This window comes from Dermacentor albipictus, chromosome 1, assembly GCF_038994185.2.
Source record: "Dermacentor albipictus isolate Rhodes 1998 colony chromosome 1, USDA_Dalb.pri_finalv2, whole genome shotgun sequence".
NCBI classification, from domain to species: Eukaryota; Metazoa; Arthropoda; class Arachnida; order Ixodida; family Ixodidae; genus Dermacentor; species Dermacentor albipictus.
Window position 1 is genome coordinate 93,053,230 of NC_091821.1, and position 19,927 is coordinate 93,073,156.

General features: G+C 41.1%; 1 protein-coding gene across 1 annotated transcript in view; it reads right to left on the reverse strand.

The window, feature by feature from the left end:
- LOC135902652 (DENN domain-containing protein 1A-like) overlaps positions 1 to 19,927 on the reverse strand; it is a 116,119-nt gene that overhangs the window by 54,649 nt on the left and 41,543 nt on the right. The window contains exons 16-18 of the mRNA XM_065432868.2: positions 14,135 to 14,173; positions 13,551 to 13,583; positions 794 to 856 (exon numbers count right to left, since the gene is read on the reverse strand). Coding sequence (XP_065288940.1) covers positions 794 to 856; positions 13,551 to 13,583; positions 14,135 to 14,173 — 135 coding nt within the window. The remainder of the gene's footprint in view (positions 1 to 793; positions 857 to 13,550; positions 13,584 to 14,134; positions 14,174 to 19,927) is intronic.

The following is a 19,927-nucleotide window of genomic DNA, read 5'->3' on the forward strand; positions in this document are numbered from 1 at the left end:
TTTAAAGAAAGCACACGGTACCTTGCATTAAAGAAATGCTGAGAAATTTTGAAGTTGAGATGCCTATGTGCTTCACCCGTACACATGCATACCCTCCAGCAAATCAAACAGTGAAGAAAAATTATGACACATATTTAACTGATTTATAGGCAGAACGGGTGACCGACTTCAAGCTATGGTGGTGCCTTGCAACATATATGTCAACGTGGTGTGAAGGAAGGCCTGTGAAAAAGGTAAGAGTGAACAGTGCCAATGATACAGTTGGCTGTTCTGATCTTTTATGTGCACTCAGTAAATAACAGGCCAGCGTATTCCTCACCTCAAACTTTTTTTCATTGCTCTTTCAGAACCCCTCCACCCTGTTTCCTCTAAAGAACTAGCCTTATGTCAAATATTCCCGGTTGCTTCCAATGTGGAGCACCTGATACTCTTCTCTCCCGTCAAGGGGACTCCTCTTATCCGTTCTTACCGACTTGCATGTCAAGTGCATATCAGGAGTTAATAATACGATGTTATCACACCAGCTATGCTTACCGAGCAATCTGCAATGTCACAGCACTCCAAGTAATGTTAAAATCAAAACAGACTCATTGCAATATAGGTTATTAATTGTATGCTCGAGAAAATTAGTCCTATTCCATAATTATTGGGTTAATAGTTACTCACTGCAGCAGACAAGACATAACTAAACTTTTGTACATGTGTTCCTTTAACAGTTTGATATATGATGAAAAAACATGTTTCTTTTTGTGCAAATGCATGACAAAAATAGACAAAAACATATAAATATTACCTTTTGCATGTTAGCAATCTTTCCTTGAATATTTGTGTAGGCTTTCCTGCCCTTGTCTTTAACCTGGGAAAGATACATCACACAGTAAGCATAAGTATACCTTTACCAATTATAACCTGTCAAGCAACACAGTTTAGTTTATTAAATTGAAATTGCTTAAACAGAATTGCCACTTAAGTGAAACATCCTCTGAACTGGTTAGTTTTGTATTGGGTAATGCAAAAAAAAAAAAAGAAAAAAAAACTTATTGATCAAAACTAAAATTTTCACAACTTTATGTAAGTCGAACCACAGAAGCAAGCACTAAAGGATTTTTTCAGAAACAGTAGGGATTTAAAATATATCTTTTGTGACATCTGTCTTCTATCCAGAAACTGATCATTAAAGAACGGTGACAACGGCTCAAGCAGGTCAAAATTTGAGATTTTTAATGCATAGCATGTACAGACCTGGACAGCTTTGCGGCACTGCTCGTCGCCTCACAGACAACCAAAACAAGGACAACTGAAATTTCCTACACCTTACAGCGTGCCATTCAGTAACTTGGACTCCGCTTGCATGACCATGTGTTATTTACGCCACCAACTGGAGCAGTAAAAGCTATGTTTTTGTTTGGTACCCCAAACAAAAGATGCAGTCATAATTCTTTAGTTTTAACAGAATTTTTAAAAATCGCCTGTGGCAGATAGCATACTCTTGTCCTCGGGCTGTATTATTCACACAGATCGACATTACTAGCCCGAGATATTGGAATGCATACTCAAGTAATTATTTAAATTTCACTAATGAACTTCTTAATTACATAACAGCACATTTGCAATTTACCAACAGTATCCGGGGTAAGTTTGCAACACGTATCCACTTGAAATGAATTTCCATGATTGCGCCAGTTTCAAGGCATTATTTCCCAAAGTGGGGGGAGAAAATGCATGGCCCATCCAGTAACTTTTGTGCTTCAATGCATAAAAGATCGTTTTGTAAAAAAAAGTAAGTGGAAGAACAGTGAATTTTAATGGTGAGATTGACAGCACATACCTCCAAAGTGGTGTCATTCTGGAAATTTATTCCAAGTAGATGCGCCTTGCAAACTCCCAGGCTACAATTCATAAGTTGTCATATGGGCCATAAAGCAATTATTTAAGAAGTTCATTAGTGAATTTTCATTGGTTAGTTGAATACATATTTCGATTTTCATGCAAGCAATGTTTGCCTCTTTGAATAATCCAGCTCAAGGACTAGAATTACGACATCTGCAATAGGCAATTTTAAAAATTACATGAAGCTTAAAAATAAGGTGTGTGTGAATATTCAAATTATTCTAGTAACGAATCGAACGGTATCCTATTCGATTTGGTATTCGAGTCGAATAGTCACTATTCTAAATATGAATCTTTGCGAATACATTTCGAATATTTCAGAACGTCAACTGTATGCAAATAAACATAAAACTGGAGCAAGAGTATGTTAAATTATCACCACCACGAGCATAGTATAGACATAAAACATGAGAACCTGTGTAGTGGAGCAGGCTCACTTGAGTAGCCATACTTTACAGGCTGGACAGTGATCATTTGCACTCTATGAAGAGCCGTGTGCATGCGACAAAACTACTTGTTTGCTTCTAATGCTCCATTTATTTATAATTAACAATGCTTTATAACGTACTACAAAATGAAAGAAACTTGCTAACTTTAAGAATACTGGGATCTGAACATCATTTTATATTAATTGTGATAACAGCTGTTCATTATTCAAAAACTATTAGAGGAGTATTCGATTTGATTTGCTTCTGGCACTATTCGATTTGTTTTCAATTTGGTCTCAAAAATCACTACTATTCACACAACCCTATTAAAAATTATCACCCCATATACCATAAACTATGAGCTTACAAAACAATTTTTCAATACAATTTATGTGTTTAACACTTGTTCCAGTAATACATCAGAACAGATATTCGCAGTTCATTGAGCAGACACCACATGAAAAAAAATCCACACTGTTCTAACATACAAAAGACAGGCCTACTTAAACAAGCAATGAACTGGCTACATGCTTGAGCAAGTTTATTTATCTAGCAGTGCTTGTGCACACAAAGAAATGTTAGATGCCCAAGTTGTGTTTGTGATTGTAAGATTCATTTCATACTATCACTTTTTTTAGATTGCTGTTTTAACATTCACACAATAAAACATATTGCCAAGCACTGGATGTTTAATGTAACACCAAAGCAGCACAAGGTTGAAAATGAGTGGATTCTATGAAATGCTGCAGATAAACATTTCAGCATGCTATAAGTGTAAAGCAAGATAATGATAAGCAAGCTCACAAAGAACTCTGTAAAAAGCACCAGCTAAATTAGTACAAACAATGAGTATGCTCTGCCATGTTCATGCTATATGTAATCTCACATCTTTTCTCACATTGAGACTTTACAGTGCAAATTTCATCACAGCTAAAGAGGCTTATTGAAAACAAATGAACAGCAAACATCCTCACAATACCAACATGCCATAAGGTGCATGCGCCAGTACATTTCACTAACCACAGCAATGCTTACCAAGCAGCAAGTTTTACCTTTAGTTATAAAGGAAAACAGAAAAATTAAAAAAGCCATGAATGCAGTGTTACTGAATGCAGTCAATTGGTCAGGGTAGGAACAAACACTACTGCATCCTAGCCTCACCTCCCTTGGAACATCATTTGAGAGTGGAGACCATGTATACCATGTTGCATACCATGAAGCACTCTTCCTAAGCTGCTTTCTTGCCTGGAAAAGCACTCTGCTCTCTTAGATACCTCACTTACAGGGCTATATAGCATAAAATTATGAAACTATGTCAGCAAACATATTAAAGGCATTTTTTTTTCAACAAAAATGTAGAAACACTCTCATAGCCAGGGTTCCCTTCAATGTGAGTCGCAGTATTGCCAGCCCCAAGTCCAGCTCATGGCCTACTTCTACGATGACCGACCCATCCCTTAATTTTGCTTATCACCAGTGCATAGTGCAATGACAACATACAGCATGCCAATGCATGACCACCATGTACATAAATGATAAACTCTACAAGCCATTTTCTACATGCTGTGTGCACCACGTGTCACAAGTCCTCCTGCGCACAATAGCACACATCGCACTGACGCATGTGTGATGCTAGTGGCACTCCTACAATTATTGACGTGGCTCAATAAAAGGGGCATAAAGACAGAAACAAAATACCATTATCTTATGTCATTTACAAATGTCACAGCTAGCCGTCACACTTAGTCTGCAGTTGTGGGCAAAAACTGATCACATGTCACTGGGGCAGATCTTAATACCCTGGTAGCAACATCCGTGAAGTAGTTCTGGTGCAAGTGTATGTACTTAAGAGACTGTTACAGTTAATCAGGGCAGCTTAAACAAGACAGAGAATTCCAGTCAGGAAGCACTGAATGAAAGTGAACCTTACAGGGGAATGGTGCACTGCAGTGTTTGATACAGTAGAGCTTCGTTGATATGCTCCCGTTACAATTTCCCGCCGCCAATGTTCGTGGTGGTGAAAAAAAAAACTCAATACAGTTACGCTTCTTTTATCGGTTTATACTTTGCCAGGAAACACAATCTTTTGGCACCAACATTCAGTATATCGCCAAACTACCATCGTATGATTCGTTCTCCGGCCGTAAAGTCCCACAAAAAAAGGCACGTGGTGCAAGCGATTGAGAGCAGTAGTCGCCCACCACAGCAGCTTTTCCAAAATACTCACCTGGCCATCTCAGATAAAAACGCTAACACAAACAGTCTTTTATTTCAGTACCAGCCAATCTCCTCCCAGATCGTTGCACGCCGTGCTCACAGCCATCACCACAATCTCCATTGCAATAAGCATCTTCACCTATCTGTTTCACAGCACAAGGGGCATGGCGCCGTTGAACATGTACTGCACACTTTTAATAGGCAATAAGCCAAATGCGCCGCTATTCCCTGCTGCAGGTGGGGAGAAATGAGTGTCGTGTTTCGCTCTGGCGGCATTGTATTCCAGCGTTGCCCACCAGCTTATATTCATTTCAGTTTCTAGTCGCAATGTAAAACTCTATGCAACAAGAAAACAATGTGCACCTTGGGCCGCTCGGGTCATACCAGCTCGATCACGTCTTAGCCTCAACAAAAGCCGAGTGGGCATGCCATAACTCCATGCCATGAAGAAACTTCTGACCCAGGCCGAATTCCAGGGGCGCCAACGTAAGCTTGCTGAATCCGCACAAACAACAATGCATGTTGGCATCCTATGCTGCAACAATTCATGCAACACTTCGAATTACATAGATGTTGTTGAGTCTGCAAATTTTTTAGTGAGTTGGGATTGTATGTATTCCCAGTAAGCCCGGTTTTCTTTTTTTCAGAAGGTTTGAATGAGGTTCTACTGTGCCAAATGACTCAGCAGATACAGTCTAATATATAGCCGCAAGTTAGCCTCATTAATGATCAGTTTGGTAAATACACATGCACAATAGATTGCATAGACTTATGTGACATTTCACAAACAAATATTAAGCGCATTTGATGTCCCCTTCAGGTGCCAATTGAATCTATCTATTAAAATTTAGCTTCACCACGATTTTCCATCTTCAGAATTATGAAGAGCGTACTGCTGCAGAGCAGACTAAGAATTTCCAATTCTTCATTATGCTTTGTAATGTATACAGAATGTGGACTCCATGTGAGAACTCTACAGGATATTCATATATGAGAACATCAACCATTTTATGTCTAACCTACTTGGAGAGCACACATCTAGCCATATGAAATACGAGAGCGAGTAAGAAAGTTTTTGCCCCTATTTTTTTTTCTGCCAAGTTACGGCTGTAAATGTGAAGTCAACATATCCATTCCCAGTGGTGTATTTTTATTGGAGCGGCCTGGCCTTATCTGTCAGTATCTCTACGGCACGGCGCTGCTGTCAGTAAGATGGCGGTTGTGCTTCACACATCCATGGTATATGAGCAAGGAAGTACAATTCGTTTTCTATGTAGCAAGGGATGAACACCTATCGAAATCCACAGAAAAATGCACGTACGATGCTCACGTATGAGGAATGGTGTCTCACTTTGAGAAGTGTAAGGTGGTGGTGTTGAGTTTGCAAAAGGCCATGAAGACTTGCATGACAATGAATGTTCGGGGACGCCGCGTGTGTCTCTGACTGACGACAGGGGCATGTCAAATTCAGTGCTGCGATGGCACAAATATCTGAACCGGTGTGGAGACTATGCGGAAAAATAGTGTAAGGTACGCAGTATAGTATGCATATTTGTAATGAGCTGTATATACCTTATTTTGAGTAATAAAGATAGGGACAAAGACTTTGATTCGCCCTCACGTATGCTGGATGTAAAACATCAGGAAAATTAAAGAAGTGCACCTGCTATATGGTAACATACTTATATTGAGACCAAACACCAAGACACTTACCGTGCATAATTTTTTACTGAAGTACCTTACACTCATTCAAACTTTCAACACAAGTCTATCTCAGTTCACATCACGGTTAGAATCCACATCTAGTAATCAGTAACGCAGTCTTATTCACATAATATGCTTTGCAACTCTTGTAAGCCATGCTGATTATCGTGAAGGTGTTTACTGTTATTTTTGTTCCCGTTTGCTGTCCTTTTCATGATGTATTCTCTGTATTGCTGCACATGTCTCCTAGAAATGTGATATCTATATTTGTTTTTTTATGTATTCTTACCTTGTTCTTTTACGTTCCTAGTTTGGCTTATTGACACGCAATTTGTATGTGCACGTTTATTACCATGTCTTTCATTTCTGTATGTCTACCTGCTATGGTCCCTGATGGAACTAGCAGTATTGAAAATAAATAAATAAATAAATAAATAAATAATCAGACGCACTTCATGATATTTGCGAAATATTTTAAATGATTATTATGTTCATTGGTGTTTTTGCTTTTCATGCACTTTCTTTGCATGCACAACAGTGCACACAGTGTCCCCCTGACGGGGATATAGACAATAGAGAGCTTCAGAATAGGGGCCCCAATAGTTTCAGGCCCCAAAGAGCTTTGCGGGTGTTAGCGTTGGGGCACGTAGGAGTGAAGAGTTTTAGAATAGGGTTTTACGTTTGCAGATAGCGTCTTGCGCTGGACAGCGCCACTACGGCGTCAAAGAAAAGCTATTAGAAATAATTAAATAAAATATACCATTTTATGATAGGAATAATAATTGTGACTTGCGTGTATTCGCATTTAATTACAATTTAGAGGTTATTTTGTAAGCAGCAAACAATTAGTTGCACTTAGTTTTGAGCAAACCAACTTTACTAGCCTTCACCAGCCAAGCTTAGCTGTGTTAGGCCTACGAGCCATAAAATCCACAATCAAATTCAAAATCAGCGGCGTCTAATGAGTCAATCTTCATAACACATGCTAGTTGAGAGAAAGCGATAACCGCAGTCACTTCTCCTAGCTTGTGAACTTCACGCGTTACTGCGAATCGAACCCAGTTTTGTGCTAGGTTAGAGCCGTTGCTTCAATGGGTGCCGCCATGTTTGCCGACGCAACCTTTCGGGGCCGCTATTTGGGCTCCCGCTAAATCGGTGAAATAGCGTTCCCAACGCAAAACCCAAACGCAGTTTGCATCTTGCGCATGCGCAGTAGCTTCGACGCTATTTCTTTGGGGCCCCAAAACGTTCGGGGCCCCTATTCTAAAACTCTCTATTCATTCAAAATATCCAGCCCTGATGTAAAGGAACTCAGCTGTAGAACATGTCACATTTGTAATGATTAAAACGCCCCATTTTTCTGAATTCCTGTGGGAATCATTTAACCTTTTAAATGACACAAAGAGTCCTATGATGATGGAAAAACAGTAGGTTCAGAAAGGTTTAAATGCGTCTATGAGCTGCTACTGTGCCTGTTCCTTATGAAGCAGCGTGCACCAACAGTCGGTGCACAGCTCTTAGATGAATGAAAAATTTACACTTTCTTTAGCCACAAGCACTCACTAGTGAAGTTAGCTCACTTCAAAGGGGGCATAAGCAGTACAACAGTCTCTTGGTCACTATGTCACCTGGAAGCTACACAGTATGTAAATAAGCTTCTGCCCCGTCAAGGATGGTATTCCTTGATACAGGGCCTGCCATGAAAGGAAGTCATGACACGTGGTGGGCCTGCATTGTAACATCCTTTCCAAGGAGAGCATCTTGGTAGAGAGAGAGGCATGTGGCATCAGGAACCATTGGATTATTTGTAGTGCTCTTGCATGTTGTCAAATCTGTTTGTTGGCACCAGTTGCAGATTTTGAACCTTCAAGTGTTGCAAAGGCTCTTATGATGATAAAAAATGAACATTCAGGTCACAGAGCTTTAACAGCGGCTAAGAACAGCTAACACACACCTTGTGCAGCAGACACCTATTGGCTGCTGCACTGTTGCTGTGATGAAAGAAGAGTATCCTAAACCTACTTGCTGTGTCCCATCAATGTTTTCATCAAAACATTTCAGAGAGGACCCCTACATATATCTACAACTGCAGCATAGATCGTGGGAGGTCAAGTAGTTAAATTATATTTGAAGGGTTGTCATTGCAGCTTTGCACGGTATATGTGCATCTCGTATTTCGCAGCACAATACAGTAAAGCTACAGTTTCAAAGCAGCTTAGGTTAAAGTGAGAAAATGACAAATGAAAGGCTCAAAGGAGCACTAAAGGTAAAAAAATTTAAGATTATCCTTCTCGGAACCTCGGAACGTTTGTCATAAGTACCGCGATGACTTAGCCAAGAAAATGGCAACTGAAGGGGCTATACAATTCTGTTGCTATTAAAGTTATTACTACCCACAACGAATGGAGTCACTTAAGTAGGTATCTTGAGCTGCACTGACTACCTCAGAAGTCCCGCTATGCTGTGTGCTACTGCATGCTTCGAGCAAGAAGGCCACAATGAGAGAGCACCAAACTCACACGTACCATTAACAAAGATATGATAGGAGGTAGAATCAGAGAATTCTTCTGCAGAAAAACCTAATTTGTTGCAGTTTTTTTTTCCAGTTGAAATGGAATGTAATTGACTTTTTTATAATCAGTAGTTGACTACAATTTACTAATTAGAAATATTACAAGTTATGTCTGGGTAACTGGCATTGTACTGTCACACATGGTGGCACCAGTCCTGTTCTATGTTTGTCACTTTCTCACAAAAGCTGCATTATCAGTAAAAGTGATTGTTCAGACACTTTTGGAGCACTAGATTAATCACTTTAATGCTTAAATGTATGCCTTTAGTATTGCTTGTAAGTTTCAAATAATGCAGAACCTAGGCACATTGACTACAAGCCAAGTGCTTTAATTTTATATGTTCCAGTGAACTTGGAAGCACAAAAGGAGTAACAAAAAAATGAGCACAACTAAAGCACAAAGACAGAAGGTGGAGACAATGAGTTTCTTACGGAAGCAGACTGTTCAAGCTATGGCCAGCATTCAGAATTTTGTGTAGGTTTCTTTGAATATTATTTATTTTTGTTTCAAAATGAAATAGTTAAAACAATTATGGGATTTACATAAAACCTATACAACAGCCAGAAGTTAACAAATATGTTTTAAAGATCCTTTACTTTGAAAATATAACTGTTTAAGAGATGAAACTGTTTGCATCTTTCCAAGTGCTATTATCCAGATATTTTCATACAAAAATGAAAGTTGTTCATTTTTTTACAACACCAGCAGTACAAAAGATTCGTTTGCAGACTTTTCCTGAATGTTGTGGTTTTGACTACTTGTAATTTTGGAATGGTAAAGACTGTGGGGCATTTTATGCTTGGCAGTCACACATTCTTGTGATGCTGCAAAATTATATGTCGCATGTGGCCTTGAGTGCACAAAGCCAGCAGTGTAGGCTGTGTTCTGCAAATTAGCTTGCTGCTTTCTGACTACTTGTCAGCTTAACCAGCGCCATTCAGTGAGTGCACGGACAAACTTGGTAGGTGCACTTACTGTAGTAGGCTGGTCGCCCGCAGACCCAAATGCCACTCAGTTTAGCCTACGCACCTGATCTTGGGCCTAATCACCGATAAGCCACTCATATGAACATATTATCAGCATAGCTGCATTCTTCTCATGATGATTTGTCACCCCCTACCACGAAGGCCAGTGGCCAATTTTCATCCCTGCTTTGGCTGTTAGGCCTAATCAATGCTGGCTCAACAAGTGTGGGCAACCGAAGTTATGGTTTAGTGCCGAGTCGATGCAGATCTATTTGCAATGATCGTATGGCTCTGAGTAAGTTGAGGAACCCCCTTGCCAAAGAAATCACAAGGAGAGGGTGCAACCTGAATGGTGCCAACTTTCTGAACAGCTGCCATTTTTCCAATATTAAGGATGCGGATCATGTCTGAAAAGCTAGTGAGACACTGTATGGCATCCAAAACTTGTCGTCATTATACACTGTCAACAGAAAAGGTGGCAGTGCCTTAGGGATGTTCGAATAATCAAAGTGGCATGAAAAATCGATCAGCAACTGTAAACAAATTTGTCACTGGGCGGCCCTGGCTATGAGGTATGTCAACGGCAATGCGACTTGCTCACCGAAGCTGTCTTTTATACATGTTTTCAAATTTACATTCGTTTGCTCGGAATAGCTAAACAATTTCAAATGCTGAAACACAAACTGAAGTGAATACACAATAGCTAACATCTGATCAGATATAAGAAAATATTGAATATTCCCACAAGCCCAGGTTTGTTGCTATACACCACGACTTGGGACGTATCCTGAAGAGCAAGTCAATTCCTTCTAAGCAAATTTGTCTAGATTTTAAACTACAGTATAAACCTGCAATAACGAAATCCTGCGATGACATTCTCGTGACAACGAAATATTTTCGTATCGCTGCCCATAAAATTCAATGCATTACATACCTCTCGACAACAAAATGTCGCTGTGCTACACTCCTGCACCAAAGAAATTTGCCATAACATAACCCCACATATTACCTACTCGCACAAGGCTAGCAGGATCCAAAATGTGCTAAAATACGATTGCTTTGCACTAAAGTTGCACAAAATACCAACTGAGCATGTGCTGGTGGGCTAGTTGGTTAAGCATGATTACAAAGACGGCGCCGAACAAAACAACACACGAAGAAGGGGAACACGAGACGTGCTGTCTCGTGTTCCCCTTCTTCGTGTGTTGTTTTGTTCGGCGCCGGCTTTGTAAACAAAATACCACTACATTACATTTGCATCAGCGTCGCCATTCTTGTTTACAGAAAGAACCAAGGGCCAAAAGTGATCATGCGCACTGGAAACACGTCATGGCTGCCATCTTGTTTGTTGATCGGCTGTTTGAAGTGGCACGCATGTTGCTACTGACATGTGACGACGGTTTTCCCACAACTAGTGCAATGCATAATGTGCACCTCGGTGAGAAAAATGCAGCAAAAACAAGGAAATCCGTGTCCCACCGAAGTGGAATTGTTTATGGCGCTTGAGATGGTGGTCGCAGCATCGAGTGTGATGCATCGGGCCGTGATTGAGCGATCATCTGGGAATAGGCATCCCTTGCTTCAAAAACGCTGGTTTTGGTGCCCCCTGATAGGCATTGTGTGCGGATTCGGTGCCGAACGTAGATATGCGCGAAGGGGCCATAATTTCCATTGATTGCCTTTGGGTATACGAAATACCATCACTTTCACGTTCGGCACCGGATGCGTCAGCGCCTACACGTGACAGCGTGCGCTGTAGAAATGCCGCTGCATGTGTGGAGTGCTACTGCTCTTCGTCGGTTGCCGAATTACACAAAATCCCGCAAGAACTGTCGTATCTCCGAAAGCTATTGACCGAGAACACTGCCCCACAGCAGTGCTGCCACTGCTGATCGATGCACGCGGCACACTTTGTACTGTCGGCAATGCAGCTATATATTCTTGAGCAAAGCTTGCCAAAGTAGGCTAATGAAATTTTGACAGTAAAGTTTCGTTCAGAGACGCATTACCTATCTGGGCTGTCTCATTTAACAACAATGAAATTCTCGCAAAAATGAATTTGTTTGTGTTAAAAGGTCGTTATTTCGTTATTGCAAGGTCCAAACACATCTATTTTACTGTTGCTGAAAAGCAATAACATTTAGCGAAATACATAAAATAACTTCTTTTTGAATAAAACATACCCATTTTAAATATTTCCATAGACAGCAACTAATTTAAGTAACCTAACCAACAATCAATGTTCTACAAACTACACCAATTCCCTTTGTGTCTTAGTGTACTGCATTTTCTTTCATTTATCACTGTAGTACTCTACTTTGTGCCTGTTGCATGTTTTACTTTGTGAGAGTGTGTTCTTGCCATTTTCTACAGTTGAATCAGGTACTTACACCCTGATAAAATTACCTAAGGGAATTTCTGCGTTACTGAATAAATAAATAAATCATCATGCTGCCAAATCTCAAGTAACAAAAAAGTTTTCAAAGTTTTCTCCATGACGTTACTCAGTAACAACACTAAACAGGATGACCTACGTACTACAATAAAGACACCCAAAACTACTGTAAAAATAATGCACCGTTCCTGCTCAGGTCCTTAAGCAGAGTATAAAAGATTTTATGTTTGCTATCCTCGTCTTCTTTTCAAACCACGACATGTATCGCCAAGACATGTGACCACCTGGCCTGACCTACTTTTTATGGGGTACATCCTACTTATACCTTTTTGTTTTTTAGTTATGGGTGCATTCTTATCAAAGTTACATTACTTATGTATTCTGGCATGTTGGTTTTAATATGCAATTGATTTTCCTGTGTGGAAAGTTTTTAAAATATTAAACCTTTTTTTTGTGTGTGTGGACTAGTATGGAGGTAAGCTCTCTCTGAAATGCTGGTTGTTATGAAGGAGACTGGCATATCAAAATGATGCCCAGTGATCATAATTTGCAGTGCTACAAGAATCAATGTTCTAGACTGATTTTGGCCAAAGAGCATGTCAAGCTTCTTAAATAAAAAAAAAACGTACTGACACCCAGGTCAAAAATATAACTTTTTGAAAATTTCTGTAACAATATTTGCTCATATTATAGGCCCTAATGAACTCTCTAATTGCGTACTTTTATGACAAAAATAAAAAATAAAAGAACTCTTATGACAAAAATAAAAAAATAAAATTATAAAATAAAAAAAATAACAAGAACAATTGCGATAGTATACGCAGAACCAGAGATATCATTACTCCAAAATTGCAACATCAGAAATGATGCTTTGAGAAAATGAGGAAAAACATTTCCCGACATGTTCATGGTGATTACGGCAAAGGCTAAATCAATCAAGGAGGATACAAGAGTCCAATCAAGCAAAAATAAATGCTCTACACAACGTGAAGCAAAGGAACCCGAAATAATATTTGGGCCAATATTCTGCCCCTAGAAGCAGTGTCTTCCTTCAACAAGTTCTTCAATAGAAGGCCAGAAAATGCACAATTTGGTTTGCTACTCAGCTATACAGTCAAACTTCATTATAACGATGTTGCATACGAGACGAAAATACCTTCGTTGCAGTCAGATAACCATTACGAGTGTGTATTTGTTACTTGCCAATATTGCAGAGAAAAAATTTCATTTACTTTGCAGTTTTAATAATTTGTTATATCCACAATTATTATATCAACAAGGTACAACTGTATACGAGAGCTATGCTTTTAATTCGTTTTGTAAAGATGATGCATTCTACATGTTGTACAGCAATAGAGCACTCCATGAAGGTACTTACATTTTTGTAGGCATTGCGGACAGCTGGGTTCGCCTAGAATGAGATCACAAGATGTCTGCATCAGTTGTCATTGTCAATATATAATAATCTACGCCAAATATTCAGAAACAAGGCTCTGCGGAGCAAAAGAATTCCACGGATGACTTTCACAAGTTCCACGAGCACTTAAATCAGTGCACGCGCGTCGCATCCCACTTTTCCTTTACTGCTACAGTGCTACCCATCACTCAGCTGCCTTCACGTATGCTGCCTTTAGCTGCCTTCTTAATATGCAAGCTGGTTTTGCATTTACTTACACACAGGAAGTCTCTTGTATTCATTTTAGTGACTGCAGATGTTTTATGGGTGACCATTTACCTCCACTCACACACATATTTTTATGAGTGATCTTTATACATATCTATATCACCCTTTGTCATATTAAACATTATTATTATTATTATTATTATTATTATTATTATTATTATTATTATTATTATCTGAAGGCAAACGGCAGAGGCATCCCTCAACATTTGAGTTAGTGGAATTCCCACAAATGTATGAGAATCATGGACCTATACAAATGTGGAAACAACAGTACAAACCTTGCTCTTCATGGACTTCAGCAATGCACCACCTTCTTTCTGAAAATGAATTTTCAAAATATATTAAGAAGGATGAACTTCAACGAGTACCAAACAGTGATTGATATGTGGGGTTTAACATCCAAAAGCATGACAGGGCTATGAGAGATGCTGCAGCAAAGAGCTGCAGATTAATTTCGGCCACCTGAGATTCTTCACCGCACACCTGAAGCACAGTAGATTAGTGTATTTGCATTCTGCTTCTATTGGCAAGTACAAAATAAAATTTACACATCATAATACTGCCCCACTACACTTGTATTGCTTTTCTGCCGGTGACCATTTTTCATCGGATTTTAAATGTTGTTAAAATTAATTAAAATTAAATTACGGAATTCTACGTGCTAAAACCACTTTCTGATTATGAGGCACGCCGTAGTGGAAGACTCCCGAAATTTCGACCATCTGGGGTTCTTTAACGTGCACCTAAATCTAAGCACACAGGTTTTTTCTGCATTTCACCCCCATCAAAATGTGGCAGCTGTGGCCGGGATTCCATCGCACGACCTCGTGCTCAGCAGCCCAACAGCATAGCCACCAAGCAACCACGGCAGATTCACTGTTAAGTTTAAGTTATCACTCGGGACAAAAGATGCTTGACCGATTTCTTGAGTGATGTTGCCATATTCTTAGCAAGCAGATGATACATGTCTAATAAGACCATGCGTGCATGTCAAATAACGTTGCGGATTCTTTAAACCCTAGCAATTACTCTGGAATGTATGATGAGACATATAAATGGTGGAGGCTTCACCTATGAGATTAGATCCGACTGTGCACACTGCTACCATTGTGATTTGAGTGTCGCTTGTCTTTCAGGGTGCAAGTTCGCTCAATAAAGAGCTAAATCACAACCAAATGTTTGGCAGGGATTCTGTCGCTTCACCGTCACTATACAATGTGACAATAGATAAATGTAAACCTGGTGCATGTGCAAACTAGCACTTCATTTATGCCAAACAATGTAAACACACATCTTATAGGTTCTGGGGTCTGAGCAGCTGCTGCAGCTGTTAGCACTACCGATGGCAAAGTCCTCAATACTGGAATGAAGTGGTCCACTTACTCCATGGCTTTGGCCCACTCTTATGTACATGGCCTCAAATTCTAGAAGCCACACTATACCAAAGCTAACACAGATAAAAGGGGGGCTTGCTTTATACGCAGCTGGATGTGACCTGCTTTCGCAAACTTTCTGACTGCATTTTAAAATAATGGCCAATTTTTTTAACTCCAGGCTTGGATTGTCAACTTTGTCCACAGCCTTGAAAAATAAGGAAAACAGAGCAAAAGGGGTTCACTTCCAATACAAACTGCCAATTGCAGCATAATCATCAATTGTGCAAGAAACAAATCTGCTTGATGGAGAAATAAAAGAGCTGGCCCACAGTGGCAGCCTGCTCACAGAAGCCCTCTACTTTTGGCTTTGCATGAGCATATCATTGTTTTCATGTATGCACTTTGTGCTGTCATGAGTAAGAGACCACTTTGGAGTAAACAAGAAGAAAGGGGGTTAATCGACGGGCCGATTTTTATTAGTCATATCATAAGAAGCCAACAAACACTGACACCAAGGACAACATAGGGGGAATTACTAGTGCTTAATAAATGAAATAAATGATAAATTGATGGAAATGAAAGTGGATGAAAAAACAACTTGCCGCAAGTGGGGAACGATCCCACAACCTTCGCATTATGCATGCGATGCTCTACCAAATGAGCTACCGCGACGCCGTTTCTCCATCCACTTTCTTGGGTATGTTTCCTAGCAGAACCATGCGAGTGTTAGCCAGTCTATGGTATCCATAACTATGGCTATCTATTTCACTCACAAACCTTGGCGGCAGATGTGGAACATTCTTTCTGCCGCAGTCGTCACGGGAACGTGATCTTTTTGGGTGAAGGCAACCGGCCATTACACCCACACATGCTACTTTAAGGCATCAATGTTGCCGCATTCGAGACCCTAGTTATGTAATAAACGAGCAGAAAGGGGTTAACCGAAAGGTCATAACACTCATTTACATGAGCCTGCACGAAGTGCAGGTTAAAAAAAAAAAAAAAAAGAGTCCTACTGATAGAGTGTGCCTCCCAATATTGAAGGCTACAGAGCAGACCATTGGAAGCTAAGCCAGACAGAGCTAGCAGAAAATCCAACATAGCAGCGTACAAGATCGAGTATGGCTCAGAACAAGTAATTCAGTCTGGAAAATCGAACTTTGGGGCCTAAATTTGTCTGAGAAATAGTCGCGAGAATGCATTAGCTCTACGGGAACCCTGACGGTGCATATATGAAGTCCAGAATATCAAGTCCAAATTTTTGGAGTCGAACCTCGTAATGACAAAGTTGAAGGGGGAAGCCAAAATTATTTACGTAGTTATATCCATTACTTTGTTATATCAACTAGTGCCCTTTACAGCAGTATATGCCCAATGGTATCCATAACTTTAAACATTTCAAAACGGCTACGGCTCTGCAGCTCACCGAGCCGCTATGTGGCAGCGTGATGCTTATCGCACACAGCATTCACAGCTACCACTGTCAATCCTATTGCAATAAGCATCTTTGGCTATCTGTTTCACAGCACATGGTGCTGCCTGAAGCGTAGCACATGCTTTTAATAGGGGATAACCAAAACGCACCGCCATTCCCTGCTGTAGACTGCGATTGTACACGTTTTCCAACTGCTAAATCCCATGTGAACAAGGCGAGAGGTGCACGTGATTAAGGACAGTATATAGCCACGCGTTTCACGTGAAAATGGTGGCGCGCACAGTTTTTTATTCCATTACCTGCAAATCTCTGCCCAGGCCGTCACACGCCGCATTAAGAGCTATTGCCACCAAACTTATTGCGATAAGTATCATCACCTATCTGTTTTACAACGCGTGATGCATAGTGCCATTGGTAGCGTACTGCACACTTTTTAGTAGCAGATAATCTAAACGCACAGCAGTTGCCTGCTGCAGGCGGTGTGATGAGGGCATCACGCTTTGCTTCAGTGGCATCCAGCGTAGCCCACCAGCTTGATTTCGTTTCAGTTTCATGTTGTGCCACAGGGATCCACGCGATGCTTCCCATTACGTAGGTGTCAACAATAGTTGAGTCGGTCAGTTTCCTTATGGCGTTTTTCATTGGTCAATCTGGAGCGGCCGCCGAAATCCTCGAGTGAGTGCTCGGGTTTCACAAATCCAAATTGGCTAGCGGAGCGCAAAGACGCTCCACGGGGGGTCACACAGGATGTATGCGTACACGTTGCACAAACCAGTTCTGGAAACCATGCCCGACTTCCGCTCTGTACGTTTCCACGGCAACCAAACTCGCCGTCCTCCGTGCGTAATTTGACCGCGGCAGTCGCAGAGTCCGTCATTTCCATGTCGCGGCCGCAAGGATTGTGCATGGACATCGTGCATAGAAGGCTTCGTATAGCACCTGCGTCACCTCGTAATCGCTGTCGTCCGAGCTCTCATCGCTAAATGCGAGCTCTGCAGCAGCACCGATACAGCCATCTTGCGAAGGACACAATGTTGTGCGTACCAACCGGGTACCGATTTCGCTTTAAGACAGAAGTGACGCGAGCTATTTCCGTGCGAATCCGCACCTCGGCAGCGGAGCAAGTGAGAGCGATCCAGCACGGAGCAAGTTGATCTGAAACGACCAATGGAACGCGTGAACCCGCTCCAGATCGACCAGTGAAATTCGGATTCGTTGCCGCGGAGCAAGAAATCCTGATCCGAATCGACCAGTGAAAAACACCGTTAGTTACTTCGGATCATAAGTTTTCCCAGCTAGTATGTTCTTTCTCACAGTTTCTTCCTAACTGTATGAACGAGGTTCTACTGTACTCGGTGCTCAATGGTCAGTATTTTTGGTTCCAGAGACAAATCTAGTTCATAATACCCATTGGCAGAACAATCTTACTTGATTAAAACAAGGTTTTACATACATGGACCTCTATATGGATTTCAAGGGGAACTGCATTTACTTCGTTATGTCCATTATTTTGTTATATCAAATCTCATTATAGCAAGGTTCAAGTGTATATATTAAAGCTACAAGACAAGTAGTGGTCTAATTTTTTTATTAGCAGCCTTGAACCCTTTCAGTGGCAGGTTTTGGCAGAGGTGACGCATCTTCAGAGTTATTTTTTTGTCAGGTACTATAAAACAAACAGCGGTTTATTTTTGGTTATGCAGGAGGCCAAAAATGGCATGGATAATAGCCAATGGTCTCTTGGTATGGTCCTCACATTCTTACCTGACATTAGTGACATGACAGGTCAGAAACACAAAAACGTATCGGTACATCAGTGACATTGATAGGTTTAAACAGCAGATAAGCAGATGACGTTTGCACCTGGTGGTTAAATGATATGATGCAAGTACCAGCACAATGCCTCCGTGACTTTTAAGAGCGCCGTTGGCGCTGCCTAATTAATCTAGGAGGTCATACCGAAGAGCAGCACTGGTTCTGAACATTTTAGGTTGTGTGTTACTTCGGGTGAAAAATGACAACGGATTTTATTCCTTTTCTTTTAAAGTGAAGCTTTATATGGCTAGGCAAAACGAAAATCCGTCTTTCTACTCCAGAGTACAGAAAACTATCATCATCAGCAATGGCTCGAGCGTTGTCTTCCACAGCTAGTTCGTTGGCGCCCCTTGCCGCAATTGTGCGAATGCCCTCGTGCCACTACTAGCGCGTTCGTCATCATCGTCTTCTTCCACAGCTGGCTCCGTTGCCACTGATCATTCCAGCGAAGAATTTCACCTGTCTTCTGTCGTCGTAATGGAGAGGCCGCATTTACGGGGGTAAATGCGGCCTCGCCTTTAAGCCATTGCTTAAAGGTATACTGAACAAATCTTTTGCCGCCGAAATTTTCAGCCCAAATGAAAGCTTCGATGCTGAAAGTGGTTGACAGAGCTATGTTTTCAGGCATAAACAAGTGGAAAATAATGAATTTAATGCATTTTTAGCAAAATACCACGTCTAGCGGCAGCACCATTAACTAAAGGAAGTGACGCGTTTGTGCCAGATACTGGCGTGCCAGCCATCGCTCACATCTGTCTACCCACATGGACGGCGGCGGATGGCAGCGAACGACGTCTCAACTCCGTCGTTTCTCGCAGCCACATACTTGTTTCCGCAAGTGAAGCTTCTGCTCAAGTCTTCGAAATCGGCACTTGTGTTGTGTGCTGCTTTGTAATGTGATCAGTGAAGCACCTGGAACACAGGAGAATGCCTCTACGCTGCTGTGCGCAAAGGTGTGAGAAAAGTATCGTCAGGCGAGACAAATCGTGTCATACCTTCTCGGCTGAGCCAAAGAACTGCGTGCCTATCGCAGCCAACATGGGTAACGTCAAAGCATGACTTTCTGTGCTCCGAACACTTCGAGGACAGTGACTATCAGATGAGCCCTGCTTTGCTGCAGAGCTGCAGCACGTCAGTGAAAGGGCGCTGTGGCATTGTAGTAGTAGGGTCCTTCAATACTTTTCAGCTGGTCAGACAGATAGTGATCTAAAGAAGGAAAAGATGCTCGATTCTGTAACCTCTAAGGGAGCATGGTCATCTGGTCATGAAACTTCCGCATAACGCTATGGGAGAGCTTCATATACATCCGCAGTGGATGCACCACAGCGCTGGCACAAGTAGAAGGTGGACCAGAGCAGATGACAAACAGACGCCACAGGCGTTCTATGCGTACGCTCGCTATTGCGCATTAGTCCAGTGTTTGTATTAGCGTGTGAGTATTGTGG